The sequence below is a fragment of the Thermobia domestica genome, chromosome 15 (genome assembly GCF_964235325.1).
Source record: "Thermobia domestica chromosome 15, izTheDome1.hap1.1, whole genome shotgun sequence".
Classification (NCBI taxonomy): Eukaryota; Metazoa; Arthropoda; class Insecta; order Zygentoma; family Lepismatidae; genus Thermobia; species Thermobia domestica.
Window position 1 is genome coordinate 91,820,328 of NC_137468.1, and position 18,542 is coordinate 91,838,869.

The 18,542-nt window shown below is 37.8% G+C and overlaps 1 protein-coding gene across 1 annotated transcript in view; it reads right to left on the reverse strand.

Moving 5' to 3' along the window:
- Positions 1–18,542, reverse strand: part of LOC145671148 (tubulin gamma-1 chain) — a 90,889-nt gene that overhangs the window by 60,415 nt on the left and 11,932 nt on the right. The window contains exon 2 of the mRNA XM_081739971.1: positions 4,178–4,290. Coding sequence (XP_081596097.1) covers positions 4,178–4,290 — 113 coding nt within the window. The remainder of the gene's footprint in view (positions 1–4,177; positions 4,291–18,542) is intronic.

Sequence of the window (18,542 nt, forward strand, 5' to 3'; positions counted from 1 at the left end):
TTGTAACTTTCAATTGTCATCCCACTGACGCAAATCTTCAGCAGTTACGCATTCTGCGTGCTCGCGCTAGACGTCTTATCAAGCTCTCGAAGCGCCAAAGTTGGAAGACTTATGTTTCGTCTATAAACAGTCGCACATCAATATCTACTGTGTGGCGTCGGGTCCGCTCCCTTACTGGCATTTATTCTTCTATTAATGTCCCTGCTTTATCTGTGAATGATGTACTTGAGACTAACCCTTCAGAGATATGTGACGTTTTGGGCCAGTATTTTGCATCTATCTCTGAGTCGGGACACTACCCCCCGCCCACCACCACCACCACCGCGTTCGCACGTATTAAGACTCGGTCAGAGCGGAACCCGTTAAACTTCCGTAGCGCCAACAGCGAGGATTACAATGCCCCTTTCACGCTTGTTGAGATCGATTCAGCTCTTCGTGAATCCTCCAATACTGCCCCAGGGCTTGACCGTATTTCCTATGAAATGTTGCGGCACCTCTCCCGCGATACTCAGTTGATTTATCGCAGCTGTATAACCGCCTTTGGGTAGAGGAGTTCTTTCCGCCTGCTTGGCGTGAGGCTCTGGTTCTTCCAATCCTAAAGCCTGGGAAAGTCGCAACTAGCCCCAGGAGCTACAGACCCATAGCTCTTACGAGCTGCGTCTGTAAGTTGTTTGAGCGAATGGTCAACAAGCGCCTAGTGTGGTTTTTGGAATCGAATTCACTTTTGAGCCAGTTCCAAAGTGGATTTAGTCGTTTCAGATCCACTACAGACAATCTCGCTTCTCTTGAGGCTGACATTCAAGACGCCTTTCTCTACGGCGAGCACCTTGTAGCTATATTTTTTGATTTAGAAAAGGCGTATGACACCACATGGCGTTACGGAATCTTACGGCAATTACATGACTGGGGTCTTCGTGGCCATATTGCAGAATTTATTAGGAATTTTCTTCACGAGCGACATTTTCGAGTGCGTGTAGGATCTAGTCTCTCAGAGCGGTTTGTGCAAGAAAATGGTGTTCCACAAGGCAGTGTCCTTAGTGTTACGTTGTTTGCTGTTGACGTCAGTCTTCTTTCGCAGATCCAAGCTCCTGTGTCTGCTCTGCTTTATGTTGACGATCTTGTCATTTTTTGTCGCTCCCGCCATCTTCGCGGCATTACTCGACAGCTTCAACTCTCAATCGTCTTGTTCGCTCGTCTGGATTTCGCTTTTCCACCGAGAAATCCCAATGTGCTTACTTCTGCCTGCAGCGTACTTGCATTGTTGACCGGACTTGTATCACGGTGGCACCCGTTTGTCCTTCGTTGATACTGTCCGTTTCTTGGGTCTGGTCTTTGACCGTCGCTTGTCGTGGGCACCATATATTCGTAATCTTAAGTATACTTGTCTTCGAGCTCTGAATCTTTTTCGTGTCATTTCCCACCGTACATGGGGTGCTGATCGTACTGTTCTGCTTCGCTTGTACCGTAGTCTAATTCGGTCCAAGTTAGACTATAGCTGTATTGCCTATGGCTCTGCTCGTGATTCCTTTGTTGCGCCAACTGATACCGGGCATCACCTGGGTATTCGGATTGCTACTGGCCCTTATCGTACTAGTCCCGTTGCAAGCATGTACGTTGAAGCCAATGAACCTTCCCTAGCGTATCGTCGCAGGAGGCTCCTTCTTAATTATTCTGCAAATGTGCGCTGTATTCCAGACCACCCTTGTGGACCACGTGTCCCTGGTGATCGGAATTACGAGCGCTATGTTGCACGTCCTCGTTCTACACGTCCATGGTACATCCGGGCGTGTGAGAATTTCCTCGCTGATGATTTCGTATGGCCCTCTCTTTCGTTGGTTCAGTTTTGTGCTATTCCATCATGGCTGCTTTGTATACCTCGTTATTATACCAGTTTGTCTGTACATTCGAAACAGGCTACTAGTTCCCAGGTGTACCAGCAGAAGTTTGCTGCACTGTTAGATCAGTACCCAGATTTTAGTGTGTTCTTTACGGACGGTTCTAAGGATGTCGATTCTGTAGGCTGTGCCTTTGTCACCGACGAGGGCAGCTCTCAGAATTTCATTTGCATCGCCTGTGTTCCGTGTTCACTGCCGAATTGACTGCACTTAAGCTTGCCTTGGACCATGCTCTCACGCTTTCCTTACGTCGTGTGCTTGTTTGCACCGACTCTCAGAGCGTGGTTGTGAGTCTACAGAATGCGTTCAGTATGAACTCCTTCGTGCAGGACATTCTTGTGAGATGCCATCAATTGCAGCAACAGGGTTGTGTCGTCGTTGTCTGCTGGGTGCCGGGTCATGTCGGCATCCGGGGAAACGAACGTGCTGACACAGCTGCCAAGAACGCCGCCTTGGCTGGGGTTGTACTGGAGCATAGCCTTCCTTGCTCCGATCTTCAGCACCATTTCTATTCTTTGATGCGCTCTCACTGGCAAGCAGATTGGGACCAGGCTCTTGAGAATAAGTTACATGCAGTCAAGCCCCTCCTAGGAGAATGGCGTACGTCCTCGTCCCATCATCGTCGAGATGAAGTGCTCCTGGTGCGTTTGCGTATCGGACAGTCTCATCTGACGCATGGCTACTTCCTGCGGAGATTGAACCATCCGTACTGTGAGGAGTGTATAGTCCCGCTGAGTATTGAGCACATTCTTGTGGAATGTCCTGAATACTCAGCTCTCAGAGAACGTTTCAGATTGCCTTCTGTTCTTACCCGCGCTTTGGGGGATTCACGTGATATCGTTCGCCGGGTACTTGAGTTTATTAATGCTTCTGGGGTTGCTCACGTTTTCTGAGCTCTTTTAGTGTGTTGTCACTATTTTATTGCTGCTAAATTTTTTTTAATTTCTGTTAGCTTTTATTGTTTTTCTATATATTGTTATTGTTATCTGTTTTACTTTATTTATTCTTTTATTTTCTCTTTTTCATCTTCTCGTTTTATTTAGCAGCACCTTTGTTTATTGCCTTCTAGTCTTTTAGCCTGTTTCTCTTTACATCTTTTAGTGCAGAGCAACCGTGTTAATTGTGACGGGGACATATAGCCTTGCTGCTGACGTCCCCATTAATCCCCTAATCAATCAATCAATCAATCATATTCTTTTAAAATGAACAGCTGAAGCATAAACATGCTGTGCTCACGTCATAAAACTAGAATTTCGTTGTTCTAGAAAAACTGTTCCTCGTTAATGAACATAAGCACGAACCAGTTAATAAGTTCACATGTAATAAAGTATACTTACTTAACATGTAATAATATCTTGCAAATTTAACTACCTAATATATTTACTTCAAGGTGTTTAAGTGGTAACGTACTTTTCTACCCTAGGAATTCTAATTTAAGCAACTAATCCTGTTGCTATCAACTAAGAGACAATAATTGAAGATACACTACAAGAAGAAAAAGAAAAAGTAGTAGTAGTAGTAATATTCATCATCATCAATAATATAATAATAATAATAATAATAATAATAATAATAATAATAATAATAATAATAATAATAATAATAATAATAATAATAATAATAATAATAATAAAATTGTAAATAGCCTGTGTAAACAGTTATATCTAAATTTGTTTTATTTATTTGCAACTGCTATCTCGAAGTTTTGAGCTAGTAAGTGACCATCAATAGTTGACAAAGGTAACTGTTGGTATTTTCTCTGAAAAGGACTACGTTTAAACAATGTGTAAAAATCTTTGTGATACCAATATTCTTCAATTAGTCTGGAAGTAGATAGTAACAGGATTGGTTGACGAAAGTATACCAAGGAAATTAATCACCCGATTAAAATTCCTAAGCTACAGAAATAAGGTATTTGGTTAAAAACTTATGAAACTAAACTGTCACATGATTACAAATATTAATTTAGACTTACAGAAATTTTCAATGAATCTCCTATCTTCCTCACTGACGTTTTCTCAAGAATCGAGTGCAAATCCTGCAGATGTATCCGTTTGATACATCTGTACCATTAATACTATTAATACTATGCGATCTGATTAGTAATTGCAGTAAATATTTTAAGAAAATGCCACGGAAGACGACAGAAGTTCTCACTGGAACTTTGGTAATTATGAAACGACAGATTATAACAATGTTAATCGAAGTTAATATAAGATTAGTGGCTTTTAATCAACGAAAATATGCTAGTCTTTACATAAAATATGAAACACAGAGCTTACTTGATAAAAGAAGACATCTTTACGGTCCATTCCTTCAGTAGCATAATCTTCAAGGATTCCTTCGGGACTAATGCCATGTTCAGCACATAATTTCTTCCAAAATTCAAATCCAACTGCAAAAAGAAATTGTCACAGTTCATACACTGATCAATCTAATGGAAATACCTGAAAAAAGTACAACTTGCCAGATTAATACGGTGTTAGATCACTTTTTTGCTCTCAGAATACCAATCATGCTCGTGTAGAGTTGTACATAGAGAAAAACTTTTTTTTAATTTTTTCTTTTTTAAAAAAGAAAACGTTTCTTAAGAAAAAACTTTACGAATCACCGTTTTTTGAAAAAAAAAAAAAAGCAAGTCCTTTTTTTCACACAAACGTGAAAAAATGTCTGTAAAGAGAAAGAAAAAATGAAATCTTTAAGTTTTACGTCCCAGGGTTATGCCGGTTAGGCTAAAGGAGACAGTGATGATGAGAGATGAGTGAAATGGTGGAATGAAGAAAGTGGGAGGAAAAGGAAGAACCCCGAGAAAACCCACGAGCACGGTGTTTCTCCACCACAAAGTCAGCAATGCGCGAGCTGGGATCGAACCAGGGACCCCAAGCACTGGAGGTGAACGCTCTACCACTGAGCCACCGCGCCCCCACTGTTAAGAGAAAGAAAACAAAATAATGCTTCGAATGTACTGAGATTAGCTTCTAATGTAAATTTACAAAATAAAGAGTAACAAAATTAGAATTTACGATTCTTATGTTTTGCGTAATCAATTTAATGGAAACTGATTGTTTGAAGGTAATTTTCATTTCAATTATATTAACAATTTGGAGTTCTAATAAAGGAATATTGAAACAATATTGAAATAAATATACACAGGAACAATAAATATTGAAAAATACAAGCATATTATCATTTCTACATACTTAAATTTTTGACAATTTAAAAATTGTGTATACAGGTGCTCATTAAATTTTATGCGTATACTGTAGTTCACAATTTTTCACATTTATTACATTTTTCCTTTCGCCTTTGGCTAAAGTTAAATGATTAGTAAGTGGAGACAATAGAAAGCATTCCTTGAATGAAAATATTCTCCAAATGTTAAAATGTAATGAAATTATACGCAGAAAACAAGAGTAAGTTCGATTGAGTGAATCCTGCCAATCGTATTTTCAAAAATGTTCGTAGTAGCGACGGGAAATTCAGAATTTCCATTGTAGGAGATGGGTAAGGGACGGCAGGGAAGGGAGAAAGTAAAGTGTTGAATCTAATGGTTTGAGCCTAATGTCTACATTGTCTACCTATATATTAGGTTCTGTAATCAAGATTTCGTACGTGAATATAAGAACAAAGAAAAAAGCCTTTTTCTCGAAGCAACACTCTATGGATAGAAAAGATCAATGTATTGTATTAAGTAGGAACCTCTTTCAACAGAGTTCCCGTGGACGAGTGAGTAGAGTGAAGGACTACAAACTTGCGATGCATTTTAATTCCGGATCGAGTTCCATTCCCTTTTCTTTTTTTCTTTTATTTCCTTTCCTTTTCCTTCTTTTTTTCTTTTAAATAGTAGGATACTCATATTCATAAAAACTGAAACAACATAAGAGAGTAACTTTCGTTCAGTTTTTCCTCTAATCTACGTATTCAGAAGCAGAGTATTATCGGTAACTGCTCTTGTATACTTGCTCCATCTACTCCTTCCGCTTTGTTGCACAGCAGATAAATCAACTTCGAACTTAGGTAAACGGAGAAAGAGAGAAAATGAAGTACAGACACATTGCAGTCTTACTATCACGAATGAAATAGAAAAGGTTGTCGTTACCAACAGACGATGACAAAATATCGGAGCTGAAACTTTAAGCTTCTGAATTATTCGCGCGCCATACCATCAAGATTGGCTACGAAATTAAGGATGATTTTTAAAAAATTGTAATAAATAAATAAATAGATACATTCTGTAAGATTAGGTGTCAAATACGAGTACTTCGAAAGAATAGCATACGTATGAACCAAAACCATGCTATTCTGAAACAGACAGGAGAGTAAAATATTGATATTACAAAACTAGAACCAAAAGGCATAAGCAACCTTTTTTTCCCAGCGTGAGAATACATTAACAGTTACTGAATTTCTTGGGTTACGGATTATCAACTTATTTTTCGGTGTGTATTCTTTCTTTAAACATATTTTCGAAGTTTATTCATATTTCTAACCAAATCGAAACGAAAAATTTCATGTTCCTTTTTGTAGCTAAGCGGCTAAAGCATATAGTCCTGCATTCGATTTGCAGAAGGAGCTAATGTATCTTGATTCAGTATTAAGGTTTAGATATCACCTCGGTCCAAAAAAGCAGTCCAAACCAAACTAGTCAAAAAACAAAAACAGTGTCATGCAGATACATGATGAAAATAGTGTTGGTGCGACTGAAATCTCGAATTGACATGTGTCACTTTCAAATGTGAAAAAACTGAAAAATACAATACCATGTTAGTACTTTCAAGCTAAAATCAATGAAATTACATAGCCTTCCAGTTAAGCACTTTCTGTGTACCATCTCTTTACAGTACAGGGAAAAAGTTCGTTTAATCTGTAGACAGAAAATATGTGCATCGTGTAGGAAGAAGTTCGATATGAACATTCTACAAAGCTGTTGAAGTTTTATATCAGAAATCAGAAGAAAGTGATGTCACTCAGGAGTTGAATCCTGAAGCAGCGAGAGAAGAAACTTGAGCTGTATTTGACAGAGTTTTAGAAGATTTTCCAAAAAAAAATATTGAAACTGTATAAGAGTCAGCATATTCAGGAATGTGTACAAACAGAAAAGGCTTCTGCTGTGCAACTTACGTGAGCTTTACTGTTCCTTTAGGGGAAAATATCTTCAATTCAATTCCAATGTTGCATGTGTCTATGGCGAAAAGTGATTTATTGGTGTAATGCGTAACCACTTACATGTCAGAAGGGAATACTCAGGTCAAATTTATGTACCCAGCTGGTTCAAGTACTTCGTTCTACTGGCCTTTAACGCCAGAGGATGTGATGGATTCCTTTCTCTCATATTCTTACAATTTTGGAGACACCATCAAAAACTAACTCTTGCCGCACATACCGTTTTTTGACAGCAGATTTAAAATGTGTGACACACAATGGAAACTTCATCGGCAAACAACTGGATCTACTGCCGTAGGATCTGAATCTGTTTCTGAAGGCACTGTTTATTACATGGACTTCTTAATTCACTATATAATATATATATATATATATTGGGTGTTCTAAAAATGGCACCCACGGACCACAGAGCGCTATTCTATACGTCAAAATAAAGCGAAAATGTTATATAATGGAATACTCTCCGGGGCCTCCTTCAGCCGCTATAGGAAATCAAAATTTCACTATATGGCAACATCGCATATTAACTGGGAACCATGAGCATTGCTCTACAAATCCATCAAACACTTACATCGGTTGTTAAGGTGATAAGTGGTGCTAGTGTCAATGTCTATTGACTTTACTATCATCTTGCAAGAATCGATGTAATTATTTCATGGATTGGTAGATCTAGTCTATGGTTCTTTATCTGCGACGTTGCCACATAATGCAATTCGTGTTTCCTGATGATTAAAAGATACACAAATATATATATATTTTTCTTTATTTTGACTTGTATTGTAGTTCTCTGTAGCCCGTGGGCGCCATTTTTAGAACACCCGATATCTATACCTACAGTAGTAATCTATTGCATACTATGTGAATCAGTCAGAAAGTTAGTTCTTTAAGACTTCTTCATACATATTTTCCGTCAAAGGCTATTTTGATGAAACTGTGTGGCAACACTGCAGACATGTAGCTGTATCGTGTGACGTACCGGCTTTCACGAGGCAAGTGGAGGTGTTCTGATTCGTAAACTCCTCGACAACTGCAAGTGGCGTTTGAATGGAAAATGCGTGCAGTAATTCGTTTTTTGGAACTGCATTGAAATTATCGGCAGTTGCATGAAGTGTATGGTGAAAATGCAATGTCACGTCAAGCTATCGCGAAGTGGTGCAACATGTTTGAGAACGGACGTGCAGATATTGACGACGCTGAGCGCGACGGATAGCCCAGACCTTTCACTGTGCCTTCTGTGTTTGGTCCCATGAAAGACGAACTTTCAAAGCGACGATACCACTTGGATGACGAAGAAAAGCTGCAGCCCAAAAATGATTATCGGGCATTGGACGGGATTTCTTTGCAGAAGGCATAGAAAAACTTGCACCACATAGTAGAATTGGAAAGCTTGGGCAAATTTGACCTTGAGCGACTGTTGCTATTCAGTTGTTACTAGGCGTATGTAGCCATAGTCATGCATTGGGGCAGTGTTGCTAAGTGTTAGGACCCTCCGTGGGAAAATTTTCGCCCTGGGAACGTTCTCTGGGCGCTGGGTGGTTAATTGCTACGTTGTAATAAGGCATGTCCATGTTCTTGGACGGCTACCAGCTGTATAAACAAGACGAAACGTGCTATTCCATCCTCTTCTACTTCTCGTGAAAATTGGTCGTTGCTATGCGTATTATGACTATTTGCTTAAGCACAGTGTGTGTGTGTGTGTGTGTGTGTGTGCATATATATATATATATATATATATATATATGTGTGTGTGTGTGTGTGTGTGTACCTAAAGTATGAGGATCACGTGATGAAAAGTAGCGAATGAAAGTATAATCGCCTGGTATCGGGTCGCTGTTCGGGTACCAGTTATTTATATAACTGTTTTCCGGGATCTATCCTCCGTGGTACTGCCAATGAGTATGTTCCAGATACCTGGACTTACCTGGACAAGGCGTTGAAGGAGATCTCCTAAAAGGGATTACGATATTGTCTCTAAATTACCTAACGGTCTCCATAATGAGATGGGTATTAGGCACTGAGAGGTTCGGATGTCTCGTCTCGAAAACCTCACGAACGATCAGACGGTCACTCAGACCACAACGCACACAAACATCATTCATACACACAACAAAAACACACTGGATTAAACGACACTATGCTTATTTATTAAAATACTATTTAAAGAAAAAAAAATAACGGATTAGAAAAATAATCACAACACTCAACACTGCATATGTATAATTATTTCCTTTAATAAAATCACACTTTACTTTCTCACTATACTTTAGCCCTTTGTCACTTTATATATTAGGATTGAAGATTAAGTTAATGATTCCATTAGATATACTTTTCTCACACCATTAATGCACTTGGGGGATTAGCACTGGGGAAAAGTCGCCGGGATAATCCCACGAAGTAATATAGTTACTGCTCCAAACAATCCTCAAATGTCGACGTTAATCCTCAGTAAAAATAGGTAGTCTCCAAAGTGGAATGGTAATGTTGGAGGGCGCGTTTATAACTTACACGCACAAGGGGTGTGAACCTGGGTTTCACTGATTGGGGCTAGCTAATAACGTATACCCCTTAGCACAACATTATACTTGATGTTCGATGCGACGTGCGTGGTTGCTGCCTCGAAACGTGGAGAAACTAGAGATGTACGTGCTTGGAAAAAACCCGGCTATTTTGAAAAAAAAAACTCGGTTTTTTCTGCTTCGCTTTATTGCTTGAGAAATTTTGGGCTTTTTTTCAAAATTCTGCTTTAAATTCATAAAGTAGACTTTATTTCGCTTCTCTATAACACAAAAACTCATTTAATTAGTGGCTGATGCCGATAATAATATAAAACCTCCAAAATAAACCATGAATTTCGGAAAGATATTTCAAACAACTTAAATTTTTAACATATTTGCATTATGAATTCCAAAGGATTAACCAATGTATATAATAAGAATTTTTTAACCTCTTATATACAAAAATAAGCAGGGTTGGCAAGAACCATGGTTCTTTTTGAAAAAGCCAAAAACCCTTTTTGGGGGGAGGGGTTAAACCAGTTTTTTTTTTAAACGGGTTTTTGGGTTTAAGTATTTTGCTGTATGTATTTATATTACATATTGACAGAAATAAGTTTGTTTCGCCTTGGTGTTATTATGCAACAACAGGGTTATGCTGGAAGGGGTCACATAAGCTTAAATAAATCCGGTCAGTAAATTTCTTAAATTGGGAAACTCCCGCCTTAGCCATCGGGAAAATCCCTTCATTACTTTAAAGGTAAAACAATAACGGAAAAATTTAAGGTCAATTTATCATAATCAGTACGCTAAAACTGAGGTATTAAATTACAAATTTAGTATGTAGATATCACTGAAAGTCCAATCCAAGCTAATGTTGGAAGGTACGTAGACAGTCAATAAATTTTGCCAATTTCTATCAATATATTTAAGTAACGCTGGCTTCTTTGTAAAACAACAAGCATTAAGGCAAGCAGAAATATACAATTTGGTTTCGTTTCGTATGTTTAGGCTTAACATCCTTACGTAATACCGAGGTTATATAGGAGAAGACTTTCGCTTAAAGTGACAGCCGAACCCTACTTGGTTTGTTCGACCGAGAATTGAACATGAGACACCTTGATTAAAAGTGAAAAGGAGATAAAACTAATGTATATGGTTTGATACTTGGAAACGTCACCATGAAGTTCACACGATTCACATTTTTCGTCCTTTTTATTTTTTTGGTTTGAACCTTTTTTTAAACCAGCTGGTATAAACCAGCCAATCCGGAAAGTAAATACTTTTTTAAAAAATACACAAATAACTAGCAAAATTGTATGTAGTATTTTTACTTCAAAATATTCCATACCTTCTTTTTGAAACAAAATAAAATTAAAGTAAAACATAAGAGAAATAGTTACATTTATATGATACGCTTAAAGGTCGCATATCTAGAGCTTTGTTTTGGGTGGTTCTGTATATTTTTGAAATTCTACAGTCAAGTTTTATTAACCACCCTCATGGTTTACCCAGTCCTCAAGGTTTCTGAATTTTTAACAAGAGGAATTCAACATATGAAGGGTATGAGGCAAGAACATAGTAACCCACAATTTTACTATTTTAAGAAATTAGAGGTTTTAGGGTGCACAATTCATTTTCAAAGAGTCGGAAAGATTATTTTTCACGTAAGACTAATCATGAAGGATTAAACGAAGCGGTATGCGTTGCTCTCCATCTGGTGCTGCACAACTCAGCATTGTTGGTTCCCATGTTCTTACCTCACACCCTTCATATATTTACGGAACCCTCATCCACCCCCACCCCCCAAAAAACTACGGAATATATTTAAGTTAAGCCAAACAACTACACAACAAACATGACTGAGTGAACGAAATATCTATTAGTTATGCCTTTACTTACAAACTTTAAGCTTCCCTCAAATAAAAATTAGGACTTTTTAGAAAAACTAAATATTAGAAAGAAAAACCCTTCCAAAATAGTTTTCTAAATCCGCCACTGATTATTTGTATAAAATGTAATTCAAGGTTGTATCCGGAAAATTATTCCTAAATCATTGCACAGCTACACTATAAGAGAAATGTGGAAGTATGGTTTGACGAATATATTGAAAAACGTACGCTTTGACGGATATATAGAAAAACAGAAGTTTAACTTTTGCGCTAGAAGCTAGATTACTAAGCACTTAGAAATGAAACACGGATGACAAACTGAAATGATTCAAAGAAGAAAAATAATGGTGATAACTCAAAAGTTAAAATAAAGTTCAATAACCTCTAAAATTGCCCTCAAATACTACATTATATTTGCTTTCATTCGTAAAATGTGCTCCACCTATCTTGGTGGTGAATTCCAGAGCGAAACAGGCATTTAGGTCATGGAAATCTTATCTAACTATAGAGTATACCATAAGAAAGCTATTTAGATAGAAAAATCATGAAAATGAAAAAAGCCAAAATTTCTAAAATTCTAGGTTTTTTTTTTTTTTTTTTCAAAAAAGCCGGATTTTTGTATCTTTAGGAGTAACACTCCTAGAACTTAGAGGTTCGAGATACGAGCTGCATTAATCGACGGATCAATGTTGGCAGTTCATTCTCAAAAGCACTCAGGTTAAATCACATGTATGCTCATGTAAATAGAATATTAAAAAGAGTTGACGTTAATTTTAGTCCACTGGCCACGACGCACAAGACGTTGCGATAACTTGACTGTGGGAACATTTAGATAACGAACTGTTAAAGCGTTATGGCTGGCGTCTCCTTGGTGCTCAGACCTGGTGTGTGCTCTGGGTCGCAGTATTTCCATGAATGGTTGAAGAATACACTTAATTCAGTTCCAAATAACCATAGAACATAGTTTTTCCATATTAATATGTCAGGGAGAAACACTGAGAAGCTTCGTTGCTCTCTGAAATGTTCTCACCACAAAGCAACGTTTTAAATATATATATTAATAGACGATAAAGACTTCTTGGTTCAATTACGTGGGAAAGAAGCAATTCCCACCGAAGAGAGAATTTATTTGCGTCGCAGAATAAAGTATAAATCGAAAAAATAATCACAGTCTTTCCAAAATATACAGCGCGTCCACAAAAAGTACTTCTATAAGTTGATGATGGTTATAAAATGATTTGAACATTTTTATTGTTGTATACATTAAAAAATATGGTGAATTAATATTTTACTTGTAGTTGCAAATGACTACCTTATTGGTTACAACAAGAAAAATGACTCGAGCGTGAACTTTTGACTCGAGCGTAACCTACTCCTCACTCTGCCACTTGATAACTTGACGCGTTCTATCATATATGCGGAGAGTAAAAAATTTTACGACGGGTTTTCTGGCTATTGCAGTTTGTAATTTGACACTTTAAATGTGCACTCTTTACCTCGCGAAAGGTAGCCCCGAAGTTAATTTAGCAAATCTTGCTTTACCCTTGTCAGTAACTTATGTTCCTACTCGGTTATATACGTTTTACAATTATTTCCAGGAACCTTGAACGACAGGGACACAAACACAGACACACTGAGAACGTTTAAAACTCCAAAAGTTCTCACCCTGGGAATCGAACCCGAGACCCCGTCCACCAGATGCACGTGCTCGCCACTAGACCACACAGGCAAGTTATAAAGCCAGTGCGTTTTAAAATTTCTACTGGAAATTTTCGAGATGTGCACTTGTAATATATTGAGTGAATTATTCGAGAGACAAAGCATTTTACATTGAATCCTTTTCACTGTTTCGTTTTTATTGTGTTTATTCCTTGTATTTTTCGTACAGCGTATGAAAAAGGAAATACATTTTTCTCTACGGTGTTCAGAAATACTATTTTAACTTATCATAAAACAGAAATCTGTCGGTAAAGTAATATAGGGTAATGTGTGGTATTCTATTTTTATACCGAGTTCCTTCGTGGCTAAGCGGTTAGCATACGCACCTTTGTCGTAAGAGATCCGGTGTGAGCTCATGTGGTTCGGATTCCACGCTAATCAGTAGGTAAACATCTCATATAGTCAAATCAACATAATTTTTATTCCATCAATAGAAGCAATGAGTAAATGATACTATCCTGCTAAAAGCGTGCATTTATTCCTTTGTCACATATTACAAGTCATCGGTCTATTTGCGACATTAATCACCAAAGCTTTAAAGAAAAGAAACTTTATGACCATTAAATCGCTTCAAGCGTTCAAATCGCTTTATAAAAATTCAGATTATGAATTACAATAACGTTTTACGTTGTAAGTAAAAATACAAACATAGATTGTTTTTTTATCTCTCACATACTCTCCCCCCTCATCTCTCTCACACACTCTCTTTTTCTCTACATATACACCTGTATATTGCAATAGGTATCAGGAGCATGAATAATATTCATTTTGAACGTGTGGTTTAAGGTTGGTATTCAAATCAGAAATCTGTTCCCATTACAACAATGTTAACGTTCCTCATTTTAGCGTCTTCGTATATAAATGATGGACATTGTGAATAAATGTGACTGACAAGGAGAAAGTAGACTTTGGTAAATGAACTTTGGGTCCATTTTTTACAAGGTGATAGTGCACATTTAAAGTATTCATATTGCAAACTGGGAGAACGCAAAGGCCTAATATAGCAGAGAAAAAGCATCGTAAAGTTTTTTGCCTCGTCACATATTTCGTACGTTGCGCAATGTAATGAACTGATGGAGCGGCAGAGTCAGTAGCATGTGTGACTCACGTGCCAAGGGTCCCGTGTTCGATTCCCGCTAGTCAACCTCTTTTTGCTTCAATCAATAAAGTAGCCACTTGTAGCTACAAGTAACATGTTAATTTCCCATATGTTTATAATGAATTAAAAGAATAGAAATATTCAAATCAGTTGTAAAATCTGTCAATGTTCCATGTTAACTAGCAACAAAATATAATCTATTTCGTAAATATATTGATATCATTAGTTATATTATGGTTACCACAGTCGTTGTGAAAAAATGTTCTTGACGCTTCGTGTCTACATTTGTTGACAGTGTGAGAATTACAAGTAGGATGAGAAAGAAATCCTCTTTGGTAATACAAGATGTTACTATAACCAAAGAATTTCCCACTTATTCCCCTTGTAATAAGCGGCGAAAATCTGTCTCCAACATTGAGGGGGGGAAGGGAGCGTAAGACCGTTCCCATTTTTTAAAACGATGTTCAAAAAATGTATGAAGTTGAAAAACAATATTGTGGACGATCAGGGGAGCAGAGTTGTCTTCAACACTGAGAAGCGGGAAGTTTTGAGGCTTATTCTGGAGGGATATCAATTTCATCTCGTTTTTTTGTGGCAATCGGACACAAACTATCCCATTTCTCCCCCCCCCCAAAAAAAACACATTTCAAATCGTATTATTGGGGGGACAGTCTCTCAGTTCCAAGACTGGAGGGACATGTCCCTCCTCATCCCCCGTGCCATTTGCGCCAGTGCTTGTAATGCACACACTATCAACAGATGTAGACACGAAGCATAAGAACATTTTTCACACAACGACTATGGTAACCATAATATAACTCGTGATATCAATATATTTACGAAATAGATTACATTACGTTGCTAGTTAACATGGAACATTGAAAGATTTTACAACAGATTTGAATATTCCTACTGTTTTAATTCATTATAAACATAAGTGAATTAACATTTTACTTGTAGTCACAAGTGGCTACTTTACTGGTTGAAGCAAAAGAAAAGCTGACTCTAGCGGGAATCGAACCCGGGACTCTTGGCACGTGAATTACAGATGCTACTGATCCTGCCACGCCGTCACTTAAAAAAAAAAAAACTTGCACATTGAACGATATGTGGGGCGAGTTGGAAATTTTACGACGCTTTTTCTCCGCTTAATTAGGCTATTGCGCTCTCACAGTTTTTAATGTGAACACTTTAAATGTGCAATTTTCACCTTGCAACAATTGGCCACGAAGTTCACTTACCAAAGTCTGCTTTCTCCTTGTGAGCTTTGAAAGGTAACGAAACCAGTTGATTTTGTTTTTTCAAGTACTTCAAAACAGAACTTTATATTTAAGGAAATGTTTCCATATATTGAGAAAAAAAACTTCCCGTATCTTCAGATTAGTGGTCGAGAGCCTTGAACACTGAACCACGATTACTACGCGTTAATTGATTCGTCTTTAGTTTGGGGCCTAGGCAACTCATGGCAGAACGTTCACCTCTGCTTCATGGGGTCCCGGGTTCGATCCCTGCTTCCAAGTGAACTTTTTGGTGGACGAACACCGTGTGCGTGGGTGGGTTTTCTCTGAGTTCTCCCGTTTCCTCCCACTTTCTTCATTCCACCATTTGAATCGTTTCTCATCACCGTCTCCTTTAACCTACGATCTTCTTTACAGCATAACCGTGGGACGTAAAACTCAAAGATTTATTTAATTCTTTTCGTCTTCAGTTTAAGTGTATAATATACGAGCCGTATTTGATTCAAAGTAATGGAGTTCTGTATTTTGTTTTTTAAAAATTTGTAATGGTGATAATTAAATGAATACAATGATATAACGCCCTGTGAGTCCTCAATTTCATTCCTGTGTTTTGCCAATCAATTTGACTATAAACAAGCTACTATTTTGAGCGAACAGAAAATATCCTTTATTTAGGCGAGCCAGAGTATGTAACGCTTTAGGTGAATGGTTAGCGTTGTGATTTGCCAATTTCCTGGCCCGGGTTCCACTCCCGCCCGCTCCCTTTATATGTTTTAAAATGTTTCATTTACAAGGCTGAGCTCCAGTTGGATGCTGCTGAACGAAGATAATCTCCAGTGGAGAAATTCAGTGATGATGTAATCCTGAAAATAAAGGAAGAAAAATAAATGGAAAAAACGAATTACAGAGTTAATTCTGTTAATGGTTCTATATTTGATATTATCAGTTAATTACGTGCATTTTTAAATTGTTAACTGACAATACATTCTCCCCTTTTCTTTTTGTGTTTCAATGTGTAAATTTTCACAAATATTATACAAATCAGGAACCTTCAGTTATATTTGCAACCTAAGGGGAAATATGCTTAGTATGGATAAGTTCTCCAACTCGTTTGAGAATTATCGAATTTTGTATTTTTAATATTTACAAATACTCGTAAATTACTGCGTACCAGTATTTAGCATTTTCAAAAGTCATTTAACGAATAACGAAATCGGACAAGTTCTTCTTTCGAAGTAGTATTACGTATCAATCAGTGGCGCCGAACCAAGGAGCTCAGGCCCTGTTAGACCCCCAAAATGTTCAATTGGAGGCTGAGCTCTTCCCGAATGATCGATCCATATTTTAATTGATTTGCACTTTACTACTGTTAATAATTTCAAAACTCAGCGCAAGGCTTTGTGTTTACTTAAAAACTGATCTACTACATAACCCACATAAGTTATCCGTATATTATTTGATACGCATATATGTATAGTCATTTGAAGTAAGTTAACTTGTTTATAATCCCTCATTTGAGTTCATTATAAGATTATTTAAGTCCCCTGACTGCTATCTTTTCATCGGCGCCTCTGTTGTCTGTATATTTTTTTCTGGTATTGTGCAGTTTACTGTGAGTACAAGTATCCAAAGACTCCCTTTCGTCATTTCGTCAGCCAGCGTTTCGCTCCACTTCTGCACAAAAACACTCTTTACAATTTGTGCTTTTAACAGTTGGGGGCAACTTCACGCTGCTGTGCTAGCTACTACCAGGCGTAATAATCTTGGAGCAGGCGTTAGTTGGGTTGCCTATCTTACGGATTTTGTACCTCAAGAATTTCTGTGGCCCACTGTACACCAAATTCCACTGTTTTTCTTCCATAACTTTCTAGAACAGAGCTTTACGTATAGCTGAAGGTAAAAATTGCCAGCGGAAAACACTTGTTCCTTTCGTGAAAATTCTTGTTTAGTGATGCAGTGTTTACGCTCCATAAAATTGTAATTTATAACATTCGTTATTATTATTATTTTAACAAAGACAGGAGTTGGCTATCTTGAAACGTGCTTTTCAGCTTTGTTTCTCAGATTTTGAGCTCTAACATATTTAATGTAGAGTGCAAGCTCAAAGCAGAATGTCAGAAGCTGTATACATTAGGGTACAGCGTTTTGCACTTTTGATGGAAATTCGATGACGGCTAGTGCGGAAAAGGTGCCATTAGTGGCACCGACCTTACTGATTTTTTTTCTTATTTTTTTGGACAACCCCTTACCTGCCCCAACGGACTTAGTTTGGTTAGGCAACACGCACAACACCAATGACAGAAAAGCTACTTGTGCTCGTTTTTAAAGTTACCTGATAGCTATAATACAATTATTTTATTAAAAGAAACTTGTAGCAATGCCAGTAAATAATTTTCAAATGTTTATGAGTCAAAGTACTGCAATATTAGCTCAGTTGTTGGAATTAATGTCCAGATTTTGTTTAGAATGCCACGTAACGATGATTATAGGCATAGCTCTTGATATAACACGATTTGTTTTTGGTAACTATTCGCTTGTTATGTACACCGACAGCAAATGCCATCTAGCGGCAGGCTACAGAACTTCGTGGTTGCTTACTTTGGCCACGCTCTTCGAGCGTCGTTGCAACGTCCGGCTCCGTCCAGAAGATTCGCGCACCTCCCGTTCGCCTCGTTGGCTCCAGAACCTACGCCGACGTTTCTAGAATATTCTCGCTCGAAGTTCAGCGGTGGTATAAATATTGCGAACTTCGGCAACCAATCCAACAGGCCAATTTATTGCAGCTTAAGCTTCAACGGTTTTAGTTTGCTACTGTTAAGACAGAGAGTTTGTGCATTGTACTTAAAGTTACAGTTTTCTTAGTGCGATACGATTCAGAGACATTTTGTATACTTTGGTTTCCAAGTTCGGAAGCAATGGAAAGTAAGATGAAAAAGCCTCATAGCAGACCAATGCGGGAAAGTGTAAAACGAGGCTTATTTGGCACTCCAAGTGAAATGAGTGAAGTGCAGTTACCCACGTACGCTGACATTATGCGACATTGT